Below are 21,676 nucleotides of genomic sequence, written 5' to 3'. Positions count from 1 at the left end.
CTTGAACCAGCGACCTTTACTTTAAAGTCGATCTGCCTATTTGCCTTTTGGCTTACGAAATAAAAACGTTTTGTGGCTCTCCAACTCATCCTTTCATCATTATAAAATAAATTTTCAGTAGAAAGAAAGAGCTGCTAAGTGATTAAAAACCTGCAGTGCTCATACAGATAAACAAATATAACAACAGCCCAAGACTACATAAATTATTCTGTGAATTCCTCCATCACCTCATTATCTAATATACAGATAAGGAACTGAGCAAAAACTATTAGGGTCATGAGGTGGGTTGAACTTTATATTTCAGTTTGTCAAAACGCAAAACGCTCCTGAGGGTAACTAATGTTTTCTTTGAAGCCTCCTCTGGTTTTGAAAACACTGTAACATTTAAAATTGAACTCTAATCAACCCTTCATGAATCTGCCAATGTGTATCCGTAAATGCATGGAAATAAATAAAAAAAAAAACTGAGCCCTTTCTGGGCCATGGTTGATAACTATAAAATCTGAATTTAGGACGACATAAATGACTCCACCATTCTCCCAAAATTTAAGACAATACGATCTTTTGTCAAATTATAATTGCAAATTTTCTGACCCTTGTCTTCCCTGAAAAAATATTGTACATTCTTTTTCATATTTGCTTTTGCCCTTATATGGGGAAAAACATTTGAAAGACATTTCAAGTTCATTTTCCAGAAGATTTAAGTCACTGAGTGGTTGAAATATGCAGTGTCTGAGGATGTAAGTATATACACGTACGGTAACAAATTGGTGAAGATGATGACTGCACGGGGCTCAAACCATCAGAACCATTCAGACGTTACCTTATTCGTTTAAAGGAAAAAAAAAAAAAAAGAAAAAAAAGAACACATGTTCCCCTGTAAATGTTTCTCAATATTCCAGTTTTCATATCTGGAAAATGTCTCTTACATAAAACTGGTTAAAACTGCTTGACAAAATGATGCCTTCTATATCTGGTTTTAATCTCAGATGTACTCGTAAGTCCTAGAAAACTACAATCTGTAGTGGCTGTATCTAACGATGATAGACAGTTATAAAGTACACCAAAGGGTGCACTTCTGTTAGAAATATACATTACCTACTCTTAAACATCAGATGATGTTGGCCTTGACTTAAACATATTTGGTTGTCCCTGTTGCAGTGCAGTACAAAGCTAAAAGGCTATGACTCGACCATGTATCACAACATTTCATCTATTAAATGAATGAACCCATGACTCTACCTAAGCCTAAATGTAATAGCCGAAATGTGCCATGCAGAAATATTCACATTGACTTCTAAATCAATCTTTGGTAAAATAGGATTACGATTGTTAAAAGCATTTATGTACATGTACAAATAGAAAAATACAGTTTTAATATCTTATAAAAATAACCTTCATACAAAAGAAGCTGCTTGGACTTTGTAACTGGGAATCAATACATAACAGTGCTCTCAAAATAGAAAAAGTCAAGTAAATACATTTCAGGTGCAAATTCAAAAGTCAGACGAACTCCTTGGTGGAGAGAGTTCAGTTTAAGTGCTCACTGCTAATGTGTCTTCATGTATCCGGTGAATTTACGAAGCAAGCAATGTGTTGAGATCAGCGATGACGGCTGCCTGTCTTCTGGCAACAGTGTTCAAGAATCGGGGTGGAAAAGACGGAGATCCTAGGTCCACCTTAGGGAGATGGAAATATGAGTAGCGGAATAATACAGCCTTAGTTTTTTTTTTTTTTTTTTTTATATTATTGTCTCCTTAGGTTCTGGCTTAGCAGCTGTTAATCTTCCTGAATTCAGCTGTTACAACAAAAAAGTCAACCAAAAATTTGATCTATATTACATCACACACAGGTCCATTTCACTAAGTTCAGACAGCCTGCTGATTGTGAATCAGAAAATAATCTTCCTGTGTAGCAGCAGAGCCAAGTCTATATTGGACGCTGCTAGCTGAGCACTTAGCACATAGACTTGTAATTAAACTATCAAGTAATGGTGGCTGGGTTGAATCCTTCAGAGACATTTGTATTGTGGTGGTTGGTCAGAACTGGTCCTGAATCGAAAGCATTTTAAATTCTCACATTTGCACACACTACATTTATTCCTCTGTTCATTTATTCCACAATCAAAACATCTGTGCTTTTGCTGGCTGTTAAAATGTGATGGTGCTGCTGGTGAGCACAGCACATTTATCAGCCAGCCCAATTAGTTTACAGAGCTACATCTCACCTGCAGCAGGTATATGACCCTGGTGACTTCCTTCCCGTTACGTTTAATTGGCTGAAGGACCCAACAACTGGGCATCATTTCCCCTCGGATGGCATCAACGCTGGGACGTGGCAGAGACTCCTCAAACACAGACTGCATTGCCAGCACACACAGGTCACCCTGAGGCATAGAGAGAGTGAAGAAAACCATCAATAAAACAGACAGCACAGCTTTTGATCAGCCATCAGGCAAATGTACACTGGCTGCAAAATGATAACCAACAGCTGGCACAGTTTCTTCCACAGCCACTCCCGTAGGGGCAAGTATTACTTATGCTTGCCGTTGTTTCACTGAGCATTAGTATCTAAATAGCATGTTAAGCATTTTGTGGCTGAAAAACATCCATTTCCCAGTATTTGCTTTTAGATTTGTCTCAATTTTAAAAAGGCAGTGCTGTCTGATCCAGGCTTCAGGGCGCATTAATGACGGCAAATGGAATTTTCTCCTCCAAACCGGAGCATATGTTTGTGTTTAGTTTTAATATTAATGCTCACTAAGCAAGGGGTGACTAGCAGCAATCAGCAGCACTGGCTGTGTGATTTTCCTGCTGTGCTTACCTGTTTGGACTCAGTGCTGATGCAGCAGAAGTCCCGTGGCTGGCTGAGGTGGCAGGTGGACGGATCTGTTAGAATGTAGACTAAACAGAAATACAAAGAGTGGATGCATCAGACTGGTACAATGGTGGGTGGAGCAGGACTTTCCTGCTGACCATGAAGGGTCTCTTTTCATCCTTGTTAGGCAGTAAAGTCCTTTCATTTCACTCCATGCATTAGTAACACAATATGATGAATGACTATGATAAACAAACAGAGACAAAAATAACTTTGGCGAAAGTTTCAGAGAGTTGAACAGAGCAGTGCAGATAGAGAAACAGAGCGCCGATGATGTTGCTAAGGTATTATATGTGACCATGCAGCAGATGTGAAAATGGAGTTGGTAATGCAATAGAATAACTTGTCAGTGACGAATGAGACTATGTATTGTTCTGTACTATAGATAGCTTAGGCTGCACTTGCATAATTTAAAGTGAATACAGTTGCGGCATACCTTAATACCTTGCAAAAAGCATAAACAGTAAAAGCAAAAACACATATTGTACAAAAAGTCCAATACTGCCCTCAGAAAAAAATGGAAGATAAAGCATATTAAGAAAACACTTAACACTTCATACTTAACTTTATGTCCCAGAGTTGGTATTAACTATGATATATGAGATTTATGAGAATAAAGTGAAAGTATAGATTAAGTAGAGTTGTTAACTCACCCAGCTGAGTGCTGTCATCTAGTGGTCGTGTCCAGACAGAACGAACCGACCGATTGTACAAGTGGCTCTTAGACAGCTGGCAGATTAAGTTCCACAGGCTGTCTAAGGGTCTGTCCAGCTCCCCAGAGCCCAAAAACCCATGGACAGACAGGCTGGAGGAGGGCTTATAGTAAGCCTGGATCCCCCGTTCTTCTCCTTGGTACCTAAATAAACACAAACATAATACATAAGCAAACTGAGCGATAATTGCGATTTTGAGGGAAGCAAAGTTTCAGCACTAGAATATTCTCATTTTCATTAAGAAGACTCATAGGGAGCCCTGAATAGACAAGAGTCAACAAGGAAAAATGATTGTGGAATACTAAACCAGCTGATCTTATGTTTGAGGATTAAAATGAAAACAGGACATATGTTTTGGATGAAATGACTGCACACACCTCCAGCCTGCCGTGGCCTTGCCCTGCACCAGGTTGGTCAAATCTCCAGCTGAAGCTAGTCGGACCTGTTGAAAAAAGGGTCCAGATATTAAACTGGTAAAAAAAAAAAATTCAGGCTGCAAAGATTACAAAAAAGCAGAATCTTTATGAAGAACCGCAAACAATGTGAATATTAATGCCAGAGCTGATTGTCGGTTCTTTCAACAGTTTTATCTCAGGTTATTCAGGCCAGTATTACCTCAGCTAGAGCTCGCCCAAGGAGGGTGGATGTGATATCCTGATAGGTTGTGGATATGGAGGAGGTGGAGCCAATGGAGGTGGTGCGCTGTCGTGCACAAGTGTGGGGTGATGGAGATGAAGTCACCAGGGGCTCAAACACAGTGACAGTGGGTTCAAGATGGACATCTGATAAAACACATGGATGTTAAGATGGAATGGAGATGCAGAGTGAAGAGACAAACTGGTGACAGATCTGGACAAAATTATTTGGAAACCATTTCTTCTATTTCCTACTATAAACTTTTTTACTAAGTTTCTAAATTTAAAATGATTTTTATTAACCATCTTCATTAAAAAACATTTTAGCATAGTTTTGATGACTGTTTTGCTCAGATCTGGTTAGGCTTTGTGAATCACTCCTGCCTGGTCCTTACCCTGGGCAGACAGCCAAACTCGCTGTGTCTTCACACTTGGAGGACCACATATTGGAGGACGTGTCCTGACCTTCAGCCCTTCATTCTGAAACCCTGTAGTCTGAACGAAAACAGTGACATTGATAAAAGTAGCATCTGTGTTACTCATGGAAAAAATAAACAAAACAAACAAAGAAACAAAAAAAAAAACAAAAAACAACAACACAAAAATGAGCCTTTAGATAAGACTCATGTATTCTAAAGCAGCATGTTAACGTGCATTTACCAACCTCTCCAGTTAGAACTGGTCTGTCATTATGCAGCAGTTGGACAGTGTTTCCACTGTTGTACCCTGATGTGGGTCCAGATGAAAGACTCAGGCTAGATCCGGTACACAAGGTGCTGTTACTGATTCTCGTCCGATGCCTTAGGTCATCCTACCCGAGACAGACGCAAACATTAAATTAAATGATTTTCAATACTTCACTCATTAACCTTTGTTTGAATGCCAGCATCAATAGACACATGGCATGCAAACTGTGTTTACAAGCACTGTAACTGTTTATTTTGACTTGCAGCCAAGTCAAAAGTTTGGGACTACGACAAAGGATTAACCTGGAGACAATGCATCAAAGCCATCAACCTGGTACTTGCAGGTTGCAATCACCTATGTATGAAAAAAAAAAATAAGGTAGCTGATTCAAAATGGTCAAATGGAAGATTTTTTTCTCCTTTTTATAAATTTTTAAATTACATATTTTTGAAAAGTTAGTAAGACAGGAACAATCAATCTTTCAAAGTCACCTTGAGCTTGTAAGAAGCCTTTTCATTTTGAATTGCCCACAAAACAAACAACTGAGCAATTGAAAAATAATGAGACAAATAATAGGTAATAAAAAATTGCTGGTTGTAACACCGACAAAAACATCCAACACTGGTCTGGCTGTAACTTCAGCCTGAAATGAAGTGTTGTGACACATGGATGAAATAATTATGATACCCGGAGACAAACAAACCAACCTTCACTTCCTGAGACTGGGCCTGCTGCTGAATCCTTCTCTTCTCCTGCTCAGTCCTTTCTCGCAGTCGTTCCCGTGCTTTTGCAATCTCTGTCTTGGCTTCTTCCCGAGCTCGGCCGTAGTCACGCAACAACTGTTCAATGTTAGACGGATAGTGGCCTTCTCCTCGAGCAGGATTTGGCATTCTGTCGTATATATAATTCAGCAAAAACTCAACAAAATGTATTGAGATTTTTCTTAAACTAAATTTAAAAATGGTTAGCCTCTGTTTTACCTGGTGCTTTCTATCACTTCCTGGTGCAGCAGGTAGTCTTTATGGCGACTGGGTGTAGCTGTAGACACCTTGGAAAACGATGCCGCCTCTTGAAGCGCTGGGCAAGGATGTTTGCTGGGACTCAGACTACGAGCTCTCCGGTAGGTCTGGAGCCGCACTTCCCTCTCCTGCCTCAAACCCTCTATACTCCTACGGTGTCTTGAGTGGAAAGAATCCCAAAGAATATACAGCTAGTTTTGTCAGTAAGAGATAAGTAAGATACATACATTAAGATCATTTGGGTCACAAATCATCCCCAAGTGAATTGACATAAGATACAAAATGTACATTTTGAAAAATTGCAGCACTTTGATAGATTGATATTTGTTTCGGAGTCTGAAATATCACCAAAAGAATATTGAAAATGTTACTATGAGAGTGAAAATTGTGGGCTGGATAGTTAAACAATGAAATGAAACGGTATAAATCTCATTATAGCTTGGGAGCGCTCCAGGTGACACTTCTCTGTATACCTATTTCAAAATATACAAATGAAGCATCTGACAGCATTAAAAATTATGCATTGAGAAGTGTTGATGTGAAAGAAAAAAAAAAAAAAGGATTGAATAAAAAAAGTCTTTATATGTCTGACAGTTGTTTTTGAAAATGTCTTTCTTCAGTACCAAAAGTCAATCATCATATGGCACCAGTATCAGCACATTTCCAAATATTTCCAGGCCCTAATCCAGTTACAGTGATCTTATTAAATCAAAATAAAGGGTATTTGTATTTGAGTATCCTTACCGGTCATACAGCTGTTGTTTGGTGGGAGCAGTGGTAGTTGGCTCCAGCTCTTCTCTGGGCCTCGGGGACAGCATCTTTAACAGCGTATCAGTTTCTCCCAGCCCATAATGTAGCTTGGCCTCTGTCAGCTCAACAGTCAGCGTTGGCAGGTTTGTGCTAAGGTTGACTGTTGCCATCACCTGCTCCCTCTCCTGTCGAAGCCTCTCTATCTCTCTCACCCTTCTGTTGCTCTGCGCCAAAGAGTCCACATTTGAAACGTGACTTTCTATTTCACCCCATTCGGCGCACTTTCTGCTCTTTTCCTGTTCGCTGGTGTGCACTGCAGCCACTTTGTTAGAGCATTTGGATTGTTGGCAGCTTATGCCTGACCAGTTGGTGAACTTGTTGTGCATAGGTAGGTCTTCTGGGACCATCTGCTGGTCTTGAGATGGGGACACAGTGGTGACTGGCTTAATGTTCACAAGAATATCTGTGTTGCATTCACTGGGGGCCAGTGAAACCATGTCATCCTCTTGATGTTGGACAGTGCTGTCACTGACCGGTGACAGGTTGTGGATATCAAGGAAACAATCCACATAATCTGCAGCAGGTCTCGTGATGCCTGATGGTTTTCCATGTTTGGATTTATGCTGTGTGTGCACATTAGTTTGTTTCAAAACGGATGAGACGTGGTTGTGCGAAGTTACATTTTCTATAGATGTAGAAGCCCCCGTCTGCCAACTTGCTCTGGGATGGTAGTTTTCCTCGGCATTATCATTTCTTCTGTCAGGGTCTGTAAATCTATCCAGAGATGAACCAAGCCTTGGAGAGCATTTATCTGACCCATTAAGGCTTGAACAGTTTATTTCACTCACTTTCTCAAGTGACACTGATTCGGAAAGATCACATTCTGGTGTGAACATCTGATCATCATCCGATACAGATGTGCACAATGACTGTTTGCTACAAGGCACAGGCGTGCGACCTGCCTCAGAAACAAGGTTTGTTTTTCCTCTCGTATATTTTGGGGTACATGCTGACTGCTTTCCTTTTGGCTTCAAACTTGACCTGACTCCTACAGTCAGGATGGGAGACGATGCGCGATCTTTGTACTTAGCTTGCTTCTTTGAACAAACAGATGGGATATTTCTCTGACTTTCTTGGTTTCTTGGTGATCTATGGGTTTCAGACTTTGCAACACTTTTGTGGCACGGTGCCTCGAATGTGCTTTGTTTTGAACTTTTAGCAGGAGCCGATCTTACACGTCTCTGACATTCAGCTGTGATCTTTACAGGAGGCGTCCTGAGAGGGAAATTCTCTGATTGTGAGGCGTTAAACCTCAGATCAACAACATTCTGCATCTTTTTATCTGTGTGAGCCTTGGTTTTCACCACACAGTGCACATCTTTGTCTTGAGACACACTAACAGCATCAGAACCAACAACTTTGACAATCACATTGACCTCATGAGGTTTGGACTTTTCACTGGGTGATTGATGAACAGTGACCTCTGTTGCAGCTGGTGTTAGGAGCTCTTCTGTCTGGATCCCAACATCTACAGCTGTTTGAGTGGAACAATCTCTCTTGGCGCAGTCATTCTTCTCACTATAAGAAATGCTGAGATTTGACAAGTTGATGCTCTTCCTTGAACTTGCCCTGTGAGCTTCGCCTGTTCTCATGTCCTGGACGTCGCCCAGCAGGTCTGAGGTGCTGTTGATCAGCTTGGAGAGGTGAGCTGACATACTTTCCATGCTGGCCCATGTAGGAGATTCTTTAATGTCCACCTTGCTTTTCTGCCTAGCAGGCACATCAGTGTTGCTCCTTCTGTGATGATCTTTCCTCTTTGGAGTACTCGCAGTAAAGGTTACCATTTGAAGTCCACGCTCAGTTTGAGTGCCATGTTCACATGTCCTCCTCCTTTGGGTCTGTGTTTGGCCTGTCTGGGACTCTTGCTCAGATGAGTAAGCATGCATAATTTCTTCCACATGACTAGAGTTGGTACCAAAGCCACTAGGAACATCATTACTTGAAGAACTGCTGCTCACTGTCAGATTGCCTAAATGATTGTGAATTTCAGCACGTGTCTGCTGACTGGGTGTAAGCTGACAGCTTGGGTTTGCTTGTTCCTTGTAATCCTCCATACTGCTAAGTGTACTGGAAAGCCCTTTGTTGGTGGCATAAGTGCTGAGATGGGAATTGAAAGGGGAGTTCTGCCCATTCAAACCATTGTCAACACTGCAGCATCTTGTCATACCTTTTTCAGCACTATTTAAAAGCGGGGACTTGCAGGATAGGTCGGCGGCACTTCCGAATGATGTGTTTTTGTAACAGTGCTGATTTGAGCCGTCGTCTTGCCATTGGTGAACAAAAGGGTTGATGTCGCTTGAGGCAAAATGCATTGGGGGGTCTTGAGACGTCAGCATATGTTGTGGTTGACTTTTCTTTGCATTTGGGAGGATTATTTCCGCTTTTGTCTTTTGGAATATTGACTGAGTGGATAATGAGTGTCTTTTTTGGCTGCAATCTCTACTAAATTGAACTTCACTTTTACCTACTGTTACATGTGAGCAAGTCTTGATTTTAGTTTTGTTCACTGTCTGTGACATACAGACATCTCCATTGGTACTTCTGGCCTGTCTACCTTCCAGTTTAGCATTGCTCTGAGAAGCAATTTTTACCCATTTAGATGAGAGTCGGTTGTGAAGCACTGGAGTGGTTTTATCATCATCCTCGTCCTGTGACTGGAGAGACGACTCCGACGAAGACGTGGATTGAGTTTGGATCTTAGACCTTCTGAACCTTTTAGATTTGGCCTTGTGAGGCATAAGAGCAGAATTTTCTTGTGGAGAACTTGATGTGTTTGCATGGCCCTCACTGGACATGATGGATCCACAGCAACTTGTCTTTCTGACACCATGTTCCTGTGGTATTTTGTGAACAGGCTGTATGGAACCAGAAATACCTTTTTCATGCTTAAACACCGCCAAGCTCTCTGGAACGTCGTCTCCAGATTGGTGTGGCAAAATCTCTTTGTTTTCCATCACACACTTTTCTTTACAGTCAACTTGAGTATGTTTGTCAAATTTCTTCTGTGAATGGGATAAGCTGTGGCAGTCGCTGGAATTCATGCAGACCACACAAACATGGGTCAAAACATCTGAATGAGTTTGTGTACAGCAAAACTTGCTGTAATAGATGGTTTACTTCCATTAATGGTCTCTGTTTCACCACTTCCATCACAGTCAGGAGCAATCATGAACCCTGTATTCTCATCAAAGGCCGTTTTCTGGTCACTGCTGTAATTGGATGGTTGGAATTCTGTGGCTTTAGATGAGTCAGGACTATGCTGGAGATTTTGTTGAATCATGTTTGGTGAGTTTTGTTTGTAAGAATAATGGCCTTCATCTTTCACACTGGATAAAGCTCCAACAGTGACAGCTTCTACATGGCTGGATCCATAGTTAAAGCTTGTATCATCAAAGGTGGATGGTATTTCACGGTGTATGTGGTGACGCTGTGGGTTGTCTAGCTTATCACTGTTGGTGACTTTTTGTTTTGCTACATCATTAATTTCTTGATCTTGAGCATCTATGTCTACAGTGGTCTCAGTCGCTCCATAGATGTTTAATGTCTGATTTGATTGGATGTTGGCAGTGACATCTTGGACAACACTGTAACAAGCAATTTGTTTATCTGATGCCACATCAGAGAAGTTAAGAGCATGGTTAATCTTTTGATTTACTTCAGTAGATTTAAAAATGCTGCTCTCATGAACAGCCCTCAATATAGGTTGCGTATCTGATGCCAGATTTTCACTTTTGTTCACTGTAGCTTCACTTGTCTTTTCCTTTGAAAAATTTTTGCAGAGGTTTGTCCTTTCCTTTTTGTCATCTCTCAGTTGTTTTTCAGTATTGCATTCAAAATGACAGGCAAATGATGCTAAGGCATTCAAGCTTCTGGTCGTCCTCTCGCTGCCAATCAATGACAGTCTGACATGTTCCTTCACCATTTCTGAGATTCTCAGGTCAATGGCGCTACAAATAGCATCAGACTTGCATATGTGCTTATTATTAAGTTCAAATTTTGTTCCTGCAACTACCTCATTTATTTTTTCATTTCCCTTTTCAATAATCCTTCCGTCATTCACAGAGGAACCACTGTGATAACTATTGTCATTTCTAAACACACATTTAGACTCCTCGCAGATCTCTCCAAATTTCCTGCTCATGTGATCAGTACCTGGCAATGCAACTGAAGCTATTTTGTCCTCTTGAACGCTGCCATCAGCAAGAGCAGAATCCAATCCATGGCTGCCAGTTTCCACAGGAGACTGCACAGCCTTAGAGTCACTGTTGTTATTGTCATCAGGCCAAATATCTTCATGGCTGCCAACTGCTGTTGAGCAGAAAGTTTTCATCACTCTACTGTTGCTCGTTTTTTGAATTTTCAGGCTGCCCATGAAAGCATCCTGTTGGTCTTTGTTCCTCTTCCTGGAATTTTTAGCAGCAGATTTAGCAAGCTCCCACTGAAGTGCATTGCACTGTTCAGTGTCTTTGGTTTTATCCCTTGCTGGTGATAAATCTTTGGTATTCACAAACTCAAACTCCTGGACATCTCTAAACTTTTCAGCTCCCTGTAGATTGCATGGTAATTCATCTGGTGTGGACAGTTTGAAGGCACAGGCTTCCGTCAGTGTTTGGCCTTGGTTGGAAGGATTTTTAGAGAAATATATTAACGATTGGCAGCCTGAGGTGCCCATTTTAGTGTCAGATGGAATAGTCTTGTCTTCCGCCACCATACCAGGAGCATCATTAAGCAAGTTAGATGTTGCTGGCATGGTTTGGGGAATCCCAGTAGTGGTCTGATCTGGGGTGGGTATGGAAGCTGAATTTTTGTTTATGCTATGGTCTAGGGTAGCTATAACTGGATTTTCCACATTTTGTGACTGTGGCCCTAATAGCTCCACATCTTCCTGATCCCATGTTATCTGGGCACCTTCTGCTGAAATCTGAGCCTCCGTTGAACGTATGAGTTTGTGTTCCTGCACTGTTACATTTATACCCTCTGTGCTGGTGGATGTTGAATTATAGGTAATATACCCGCTTTGAGAGTCTGACAGATTCATGCTGGTTGGACTGGAACTGCTGCTACGCTTCTCCACTTGACTGAACGGCATTCTTCTTTGGAAAGGTAAGGAATTTCTTTGAATTCTGGGACTGTCAGCTGCATCGGTTGAGGACCAGGCATCGGTGAGCGCCAGCAAGCTCTCTGGCTCCCTCACACTACAGCTGCTCAGCAAGCGAGGACTGCTGGTCGAAGCAGTCTGTGTGTTCTCTAAGTCGTCAGTCAATTTCTGTACAATGTCTTCGCCTGTGGAATCTGCTGCTGAAGGACTTTGAGACAGAAGCTTCCCTGTTGAACAAACTTCCTCTGTATATCTCACTTCTGGGGAACCTTCCAGGCTCCAGAACACCTCTGTAGGGGCTACCTGGGGTTTCCTACAGCTACTCCAGGCTAAGCTGCTCTCTGCAGAGGAATCTGTCACCAGTGAGTGAGCTGGCACCAGCGTTCTATTAAGTGTTCCCTTTGTAGAATATTTCTCAAAGCTTTCCACAGCTAAAGAGTCTTTAGACATTTGACTGTCTTCACTTTCTGCTTCACTCTGCCCTGTTTCTTCATGTCTTAGTTGCTCTGCCAAAGCTGTTGCATAAGCAGAAGACAGTGAATCGAGAGAGAAAAGGCTCTCACAGTCTGACGTTCCTCCATCTCTCTCCTCTTGTTCTTCCTCCCATCTGACCAATCCCTCCTGGCTCACAACCCACCTGCTAGTCTTCTTCGACAGTGCCTCAATACTATGGCACCTCCTATGTTGAATGTCCTCAAAAACAGTCTTTTGGTCAAGCTCCTCACACGAGACGGCTGTTTTGATGGCAGATTTTTTTCGGCTCATATTGGCATCTTTCACGCTTCTGTCTCTTTTTTGTCTCCAGTGTAATTTGCTTGCTATCCTCCTGAATGGTTTGGGGACGCGTCCAGCATTTGCACCCGATGGTGGTTTCCTGAAAACTTTGGACAAGACTGTTTTTAATTTGGGCCCTACAGACTCAGAGAGAGAATTCCTGATGGTTTGTTGTCCTATGTTAGCTCCAAGTGATGGAGTACTCAAAATTATACAAGAGACAGCCTCAGAACCAAGTTTATCTGTCGTAGATTCTTGTATATTCTCTTTGTTGACGGGCTGCCCTGCAGTTCCAAGTGGTGATTTCAGAGTGAGTGAGTTACGATCTGATCTGTTTTTAAAAGACAAATCTCGGTTTGGGAGCAGAGGTTTTCTTTCAGGTCGTTCCCGACAAGGTGGAGTTTGTGGTTCATCTCTGGAAGGTTGTCTGATATTTTCAGAGGAGTTAATTCTATTTCGGCAAGACTGACTTTGTCCTGTGAAGGATGTCCCTGAACAACTTTGAGTCCTTTCTCGAGGAAGACACTCATCGGAAACCCATTTCCTGCAGCCAATCGAATCACAAGTCGTGGAGGAATTCGGACTGAGTTCGGTGGATCTGTTTCTTTTCAGGAAATGTCTGGTGAGAGAAAAAAAAAAAGATTAATTCAACCCTAAATTTAAGAAAACACAAGTGGGGTAACCACAAAAAGCCAAGAAATAATAATCATAATAATAATAATAGTAATCTCTACAGGTCTTACTCTATGCGCTCACCTGAAGATAGGGGTGTGTTGTGGGTAGAGCCGGGAGAGAAGATCTGCTGAGAATGAGTGTCGACGAGAAGTAAATGGTCCTCTGATTTTTGAGGGCGATCCAACCTCAGGAGACTCTGGGCTGTCCGGTCCAGGAGGTAGGGCCTTTTCCAGTTCTTGCAATTCCCTCTTAGCTTCCAACAGATGCCGCTTCCGGGCAATTCTCTCAAGCTGATACTGCAGCCTCTTCCGATGTATGCGGCTTTCAGCACGACAAAGGGCGTGGTGCTTTAATAGCTCCACCTCCACTGCCTTCTTCCTCTCTCTCACTACCGGACAGGGACGGTCCACAGACAGATCTTCCTGATTCTTTGATACCTGACTTGTCTGCTGCTCCAGGAGTGATGCAGAGATAATGTCTGTTTGAACTCCAGATTCTTGGGTAACTTTTAGCTCTACAGATGTCAGGCGTTGTTTCTCTTGTAAAATCCACTGCTGGACTGTTTGGTAAAGATTCAAGGAGATTATTTTGAGACGGTGGAAATATCTTTGGGAGGAATTTTTAAATTTGATTGCTATCACTTTCATAAGCAGCAGTAATCATTGTGTTTTGCAGAAAGTACTTACTTTCAGTATGCTGCTGTCGGAGGTGGGCCTGCTCCCTCTCCAGCTCTCTCTCAGCCCGTCTTTGTGCAGCTTGGATCTCTTGTCGCAAACTCTCCACATAACGCTGTTGTTCCTCCACACGCTGTCTAACAGTAGGCACCTCACTGGGGGAGAGACAGGCCCCCGGCTGCCCCTGCAGCTTCGCTTCTTCAACACTGTAAAACAGACACCAAGATCCAAGATGAGAAACAGACCTAGAAACTATGATTAAATAAAAAGAAAAGAGGTTATAAGAAAATGTAAAGATATGCTCTTACCTCAGTAAGAAGTAAGTACAATTTGATGATCGAATTTAGTAGTTTTGTTGTTAAGAGTGGAAGGAATTAAGCACAAGCTACTGTTGTTAAGTTTTCAATTCAGCATCTCTGCAGTAACTAAGCAACATCTGAGCCTTTCCTGTAAACAACTAACTGGGACTGTTTCAAAAAGGTGGGGGCTAAAAGAAGCACATGCCATCCTCACCAAGTGAAAAGAAACATGCATGAAGCATTGCCCTATTTCTTCAGCACATACAATGATACAACACTTTGCACTTCTAATTAAATATGTATGCTGTGACTTGGCAGAATAAGAGCTGTTCACCACGTACACACATCCAGAGTTATGAATGTCTCCTTCTGTGACTTTCTTTCTGCAGGCCGCATTTACCTGTGGGGATTGGAGCTCAAGGGGCAAAGGTCAATGTAGGTGCAGGTCATGACACTTTCACTAGCCTGAGAATAAAAAAGAGAAAATTCATTGTGATATTAATTTAAAATAGAAAAACATAATCTACCACCAGTATTCTCAGAACAGATTAAGACATTTTATTTGTTTTGTTATCACATCTCAGTTATCTGCTCTTCATCTATATCATCTTGATTGGAAACTTAACCAGCAGGACGACACTTATTGTCAGATGAGCAGCACTAACCCGTCTGCGTTCCCGGAGGACAGCTGCCTCTGCTGGATGGTTGAAACGGAACTTATGTACTCCTCCCAAGGTGATCACCATCCCTGGAGACAGAGAGACAAATCTTTCATCACAAGCTGTGCTTATTGTGTAGCATTAAGCTAAGAACACAGAGGAGTGCGCGTGTGTGTGTATAAGCACAGCTGAGTGGGTGTTAATGTGTGTCTACGGTTTCATTCTTAGGACGACTTCATGCATTTTAAGTAAATATTCACAATGTACTGTCATTCTACATCCACTTGTTTAAGATATCCAGCAGGGAGCTACAATCACTCAGTAGGCCTTAAGCTCAATGTCAATTTCACTCATTTTCTGAAAGCATCAGCAATGGCACAGACGAACATTGAGTTTACAGATACAGTTTAAGTGAAAGCTATTTTTTGATTTTCATTATATCAAATGTCATTATTGACATAATTTAAGGATGGGATTTATTCTGGTATAGCCATTTAAGTAGTACAACAATTTGTGTTCAATGTTAGTCTGAAGAAAATAACATCAAATCTGCAAGCCGGCATGTCTATAGAGGTTTGGATCAAGAATTAGAACACACAACTAGAACATTGGTCTATTTGCTGCTCATTTCGTGGATGGAAAACAAAAAAATCCAATTTGTGTTTTATCTTAGAAAGGGAAACACAGTGTGAGCAAACTATTTTGTTGAGGAGATGAACTGACCTTGAGCCAATCTGCAGGGCTCAGTGACCTCCCTGTCGTTGAGCAGGCAGGAGCAGCCCGGCAGTGGTTTAAGTGTTACCACACCTCCACTGTTTTCTATCTCACAGCTGGAATTGCCCTGAAGAACTGGAAACCACAATCACACATACTGATTTCAGAAGCTGTACTGAGGAAGCTGCTGAATTTATTCAGTGCTCAATGCAGCATTTAATGAAAAGTTAACAGGCCATTTTAGGACACATTACACTTTATTATCCATTCTCGCTTCACAGCTACAGTGTACATCTTGGGTGTGATACCCCAATCAGTGAACTTGACATTCTCTCTTTGTACGGTATTTTTTCCCCCGGCTTGATTTTTCTGTGGTTATAAGAGGCTTATAAAAGACCCCCCAGAAAAATCTAAAATGTCATTTTATAATTTGAAAAGGAATATTTGCTGTTGAATGCGGAAATAGAGAGAGCAAATGAACAATGAATACCTATTTGTGGTTCTTTAAACTGGTCTTGAGGTCCAATGTGGGTGACTCCTTCCTGCAGCAGAAAACATAATGAAAGCTCAAAATCCACATAAACAAAAAACAAACCATATCTGTGCTTCATTATTAATAGGGTATGCTCAAGACAAAAAGTAATACTGCACACAACAACACTATTCTTTGAAGAACCAACATCACCTTAAACTTCTTATCTTCTACTTCGCTGAGAGAATGAAAAAAACTATATTTGTTTACTTTGAAGCCTTATCTAATGACATTAAAGGCTTTTTTATATGGTGTCAGGACCACATGGGCTCCCAGGTGGCATCAGCTCTTCAAATGCAGGAAACATTGTAATTGTCAGGCCTAAGGGTGTGCTTATCATTGTCAGAATTAGGACAGCGCAGGATCCCCTGAGTCCTGGCCTCAGAACTAAGAGCTTCTTATCCTACTGAGCTCTATGCATTCCAGAAGACATTCAGACAGAGATTGGAGATCGACAGGACAATTGGAGGGCAGAGTGAAGGGAAATAAGACAGGAGAAACACACCTTTTTTCAAGAGTTTTTCTAGCAGAACAGAGAAAAATAGTTGAAGGAGGGGAGGGAAGAATCTAGTAGACAAAAAAAGAGACAGTTTGTCAGACAGTAACTTGAGATTTGGGAAAAGTAGAGCAAATAAAAAAAAAATATTAGCGTGTGGGAGTTTGCATCATGTTCACAAAAATGTGTATTTTGAGTGGAACAGCATTTGTGCAAGTGAGTGATGTGAGTCTCTGTGGATGAAAAGAAACTTGACAAAAAGAAAACAAGATACAGATTTGAAAGTACACCATCCTTAACAAAAACACTATTAGTATGTTAATGTCAAATACATATTAATTTACACTATATACACAACTACTACCAAAAAATTAGAAAAAAAAACAAACAAAACAAAACACACACTCAAAAAAAACAAAACAAAAAAAAAAACAAACAAAAAAAAAAAAAAAAAAAACACCAAACACACTACAACACTGACGTTTGTACATGGACTTATTCCTGTCATCATACCCTGAGGTGATAGAAGACAACGCCGGTGCTGAGTACATCTCTATCAAGGGTAACCAGGTGAGGTTGGAGGGAGCTGATAAGGAAGCCTGCTCGGTCCCTGTTGATGTCCACACTGTACTGCTCCAGCAGCTCCTTCTTGTCACTCCAGCTCTCTGACCAGTCCTTGGTCAGCTGCTCCACCTGAGGAAGAGACACGGGTGCAGACAATGAATGTCTGATGACGCAACCTATTGCAACGTGCCCTGACTTTTCCTTCTTGTGAAATATCTGTCATATATTCAACTGAACATAAAAGTACATGGGTTTGATATGTCAACAATAACTAAATCTGTCTGGTAGATGTAACCACCGGTGTCGACCCTGCGTTACCTTTAGTTCGTTCTGTAGCACAATGTCAGAAAGATTCCCATCCCTCTCATCACTCAGGGATGGACTAGGATTGCGCTGCTGATAGTTAAGAGGGTATAGAAATTGTGTGAAGAGAGAAAGAAGAAAAAAAAAAAAACATAACAAAACAGTAGTCAGAGAAAACACACCTGATACAGTGCCCTTCAATCTCTACAGCTCTGGGGATTACATATGCCAAAAGGACAAATACTGCATTAAGATTTAGGTAACAAAACTTGTAATGTGGGAAGCCTTATAGTCATTTATTTTGGGGTAAATCCAACAGAGTGGGTCGACCCTGAGAGAGTTAACGCTGTGCGCTAAGAACAAAATATTTTCATACCATTTCAAAGCTAAGCAGCATGCTCTTCAACCTGTCAATCTCCTCTCTCAGCTCCTTGATCAGACGAACATTTGCATCCTACACAGAAATCAAAGCAAACACATGACGCACCAAGAAACATTTACAATGAATATTTGTATTTTTGGTGACTCTACATGGCCACAGACCTCATTAACACGAGGCTTGTTGACAATATTTCTGGCATGGGCAGCGTAGCGCAGTGTGCTGAGGGTTTCGTTGTAGCTGTAAGCTGAGGGGGAGACAGCTGCAACACAAAGACACACAAGACACATGTAGAGTAATTAGAACTCACATCACATGAGACAACAATGTCACGTTTAATAAGTGAGACCATATTAACAGCATTACCATTACTTCTCAGCAATATCCCACCATTACAACAGCTGTCTGTTTCAGTCACAGTGGGCTAAAGCAAAAATAACCTTCCAAACTATTGTCACATAAAACAGACATGAACTTTTTTTGCCCATCACTACAATACTCTACTGCAATAGGGAAAAAGGTGGATGCAATGCCCTAGTTTATTACAGTCATGGCACAAAATATCGACACCCTTGCAATTCTGCAACTCCAAAAATTAACTGGACACAATTCTTGGCACCCAACTTAATATTTGGTAGCATTTGGTAGCAATCCAGAGACAGCTATTACTCTTCTTTCTTTTCTTCATGCTCGGTGTGACACACAACACAAATGTGGAGTCCACTTTTCTCAATTTTAAATGGTTGCAAGCGTGATTACTATGTCGCCCACATCTGTTACTTGGCACAAGTGGGTCTGGATTCAAATTAAAGGAACATCACATGCTCAACAGACAAAAAGCAATTATTTTGTCTATGCAAACAAAAGAAATGAACACGTGAATACCAAAACATTTGTAATTGCAAATATTTTTTGGGAGAAGAGGTGTATTATCTGACAGAATTGCAGGGGTGCCAATATTTATGGCCATGACTGCAAGTGGAATATTAAATACCTCTGGAATAGCCCTTTAATACTAACTCCTGTGCCACATACTTGCAATCATAATGGTCTTCGAGTTGCCACCCAGGCTGTCTTTTAGTAGCCAGGTTAGCACTGAGTCCCTGTAGGGGATGAAGCAGTGCCTCCTCCCCCCTCCAGACAGGGAGCTGCTGTGACTACCCACTGTGCTGCCATCACCCTCTGAGGCCACGCTGTTGATACTCTGGCAACTGCTGGACATCTGGGAGTTCTGGGCTGTGAAAGGCAGTGAAAGAAAGAGATAAAAAGTGAAACGTGAAATGGGCAGATGGTTCGTTCCATGCTAAATTTTACTTGAATTTCTGTAGTTTAACAGTCTCTTCATTTACCAAGAGCAGAAATGACAATGCCCAAAGTGACCAGTGATTTGTTGATGTTGGAGCCTTCCGTCAGTCTATCTCTGCAGTAGTGGGGGTCTGCCCTCTCGCTGTCAAAAGAAAAAAAGAAAAAAACATGGGATTCATCTTGTTGCAAGTCAAAACAAAACAAAAACTACATGAGTTTCATGTCATTATTTAAACGATTAAAAGCAGATATAAATAAAATGTATTTAATGGACATTTTATAAAATCTTAGGGGAATCGACAAGTTCCACTAGGGGGCAGTTTTTTCAAGACTTCACCTTCAACACGTTGAAAGGGAAAATAAATAAATAAATAAATAAAAATCAAACAAACAAACAAAAAAAGAAAAAAGAAAAAAGAAAAACTGCTTTACCTCCCTGCCAAATCCACCAGGTTAATCTTGCTGACAGTTTCTGAAGGGCAGTTATTTTCTAGAATGGCCTGCAGAGAAACGACAAGAGCAATCAGCCTGAAATCTGCCAATAATGATAAGTGTTTCATATCAAAGCGATACTAACAATATGAAGTGCGTGTCAGCAGTCAAGAAGCAATTACTGGCAAAGTTTCAAAAAGAAGAATTGTCAGAGTGATGTATTATAGATTAAGTGTGATTGTATGCTATGATTGGGTGTAGAAGGTGATGATGACCTTAGTGTACTGGATGGTAAAGATGGCATGGGATCTGCTACTGGCATCGTGATTGTGGGTTGCTGCAGTGATGCGGTTGGCAATGCCCTCTTCCAAAAGATGCATGGCCTGCTTGCAGTCAGAGACCACATGCTGTGAGAGGTCTGATGCCACAGAAACAGACAAAGCCAAATGTTGAGAAATTCGGGGAAATAAACAAGCAATTAAGTTTTATTTCAACCTGGGGGGAAAAAAAGGGAGATTTCAATGGAGCATCCAAAAGAAACATGAAAAGAATGAAGATCAAAGTGTAACAATCTCACAAATGTACATGTTACAGTTAAGGTTATCCACAGTTGTTGACAGAATTTGGTTAAACTGGGAAATTATATAAACTAATTAAAATTTTAGAAGATAGCTTGTAGAGAAATGTTTAACTGACAGTGAGGCTACTACAAATACACTTAGGCAAAGGAGTTAAAAACGAGAGAGACAGAAATGCGAAAGAGGCAGAAACAGCAAATATGTCTCATCATTACATGCTCCTCTTTGATTAGTAACTTTTTCCCCACAGCATTTAATAAAAAAATCTGTGACAATGCTCTTCTCTACTTCTATGAGGGAATCACATCAAAGTTGTGGTGGCTCTAAAAACACGTGCAGATTTCAACACTACATTCTTGGAACTATGAGATATGGTTACCTTTTTTGTCAGTAATATAAATAGAAATTATTTCAAAACAAGAAGCATGAGTCTAGAACAGTACTGGAAAGACAAGTACTGATGGAGTAGAAGGAAAAGCAGTGAGTCTTAAATTTTCTCTGTATGTATCACAAATTGTTCTCCCTGGAACCACATGGAAATGACTTCACTTCCTCTGGTCATCTGGGATTTCTGTTGACACACACAATGAGTGGCTGTTGGGGCTTCAAACACAGAGAGGCAAGCAGATAAGAAAAAAAGGAAAGAGTGGATGAGGAGTTGGAAGGACAGTAAATAGAGAGAGGGAGTAAAATAAGCCAAAAGAGGAGTATGGATTATAACCAGGACGGCCAAATCTGGACCCGATGAAAAGTTTAACAAGGCAACAAAATTCCTCCACTGACCACATACCGCAGTGACTTATAAACTAAACATACAAGACAAGAGTATTGCTCAAAATACTGCAGACCATATTACACATCCAAGTCCACAATTTGGCAAAATTATCTGCCTGAGTGTGCATGACGGTGTAGAAACAGGACATTAACTTTAGTATCCTCTCTCTTATCCTAACTCTCAAATTCCAAGTGACATTTTTACGATATGATTCCCTGCTGAGTGGTTGGAAAATATTGTTAAAATGTAACTGAACACTTATCATGGTCTTTGAAAGCACCAAATCACCGTTAAACAAAATGCTAAATCTTATCGTATGCCTGAAATGGAAGGTTGCTGTAAGAACACTGAAGATTAACCTTTCCTACACACAGGTCTGTTATCTTAGTTCAATCTCAGTGAAATAGTTGTAGCAAGTTAATGAAAAGTCGCAGCATCTAGACCTCTCGTTAAGCATTTAGTCAGAAAGAGAGACAGAGAGACACTAAAAAGATACAAGATTAGTACTTTGTCTAATCACACATGTAGCTATGTTAGGAAACTACATTTAAATTAGTTCCAACTTTCTTTGCGTTTTAGGGTAGGTTTTATAAACCCCAGCGCTGAAGGTGTGCATGTACCTGTATATATATATATATATAAAATACATTATACATATATTATATATTATATATATAC

The 21,676-nt window shown here is 40.9% G+C and overlaps 2 protein-coding genes across 2 annotated transcripts in view; both read right to left on the bottom strand.

Moving 5' to 3' along the window:
• Nucleotides 1-1,033: 1,033 nt before the first annotated feature.
• Nucleotides 1,034-9,816, bottom strand: LOC115036380 (stAR-related lipid transfer protein 9-like). Its single transcript, XM_029494557.1, has 11 exons — nucleotides 6,676-9,816; nucleotides 5,893-6,090; nucleotides 5,620-5,803; nucleotides 4,890-5,036; nucleotides 4,621-4,720; nucleotides 4,206-4,372; nucleotides 3,968-4,032; nucleotides 3,531-3,733; nucleotides 2,824-2,903; nucleotides 2,228-2,386; nucleotides 1,034-1,679 (listed from the first exon to the last, which is right to left on the bottom strand). The coding sequence occupies exons 1-11, from the start codon at nucleotides 9,780-9,782 to the stop codon at nucleotides 1,578-1,580; spliced, it is 4,512 nt and encodes a 1,503-aa protein (XP_029350417.1). The 5' UTR covers nucleotides 9,783-9,816; the 3' UTR covers nucleotides 1,034-1,577.
• The window catches only part of LOC115036211 (stAR-related lipid transfer protein 9-like), a 28,193-nt gene continuing 16,319 nt past the window's right edge, over nucleotides 9,803-21,676 (bottom strand). The window contains exons 8-22 of the mRNA XM_029494341.1: nucleotides 19,921-20,063; nucleotides 19,646-19,713; nucleotides 19,258-19,355; nucleotides 18,944-19,144; nucleotides 18,073-18,170; nucleotides 17,906-17,983; nucleotides 17,545-17,622; nucleotides 17,176-17,355; nucleotides 16,125-16,176; nucleotides 15,644-15,769; nucleotides 14,927-15,009; nucleotides 14,662-14,726; nucleotides 13,975-14,168; nucleotides 13,370-13,847; nucleotides 9,803-13,232 (exon numbers count right to left, since the gene is read on the bottom strand). Coding sequence (XP_029350201.1) covers nucleotides 9,803-13,232; nucleotides 13,370-13,847; nucleotides 13,975-14,168; nucleotides 14,662-14,726; nucleotides 14,927-15,009; nucleotides 15,644-15,769; nucleotides 16,125-16,176; nucleotides 17,176-17,355; nucleotides 17,545-17,622; nucleotides 17,906-17,983; nucleotides 18,073-18,170; nucleotides 18,944-19,144; nucleotides 19,258-19,355; nucleotides 19,646-19,713; nucleotides 19,921-20,063 — 5,372 coding nt within the window. The remainder of the gene's footprint in view (nucleotides 13,233-13,369; nucleotides 13,848-13,974; nucleotides 14,169-14,661; nucleotides 14,727-14,926; nucleotides 15,010-15,643; nucleotides 15,770-16,124; nucleotides 16,177-17,175; nucleotides 17,356-17,544; nucleotides 17,623-17,905; nucleotides 17,984-18,072; nucleotides 18,171-18,943; nucleotides 19,145-19,257; nucleotides 19,356-19,645; nucleotides 19,714-19,920; nucleotides 20,064-21,676) is intronic.

Source organism: Echeneis naucrates, chromosome 22 (genome assembly GCF_900963305.1).
Source record: "Echeneis naucrates chromosome 22, fEcheNa1.1, whole genome shotgun sequence".
Classification (NCBI taxonomy): Eukaryota; Metazoa; Chordata; class Actinopteri; order Carangiformes; family Echeneidae; genus Echeneis; species Echeneis naucrates.
This window is presented reverse-complemented; position numbering and strand designations above follow the sequence as displayed.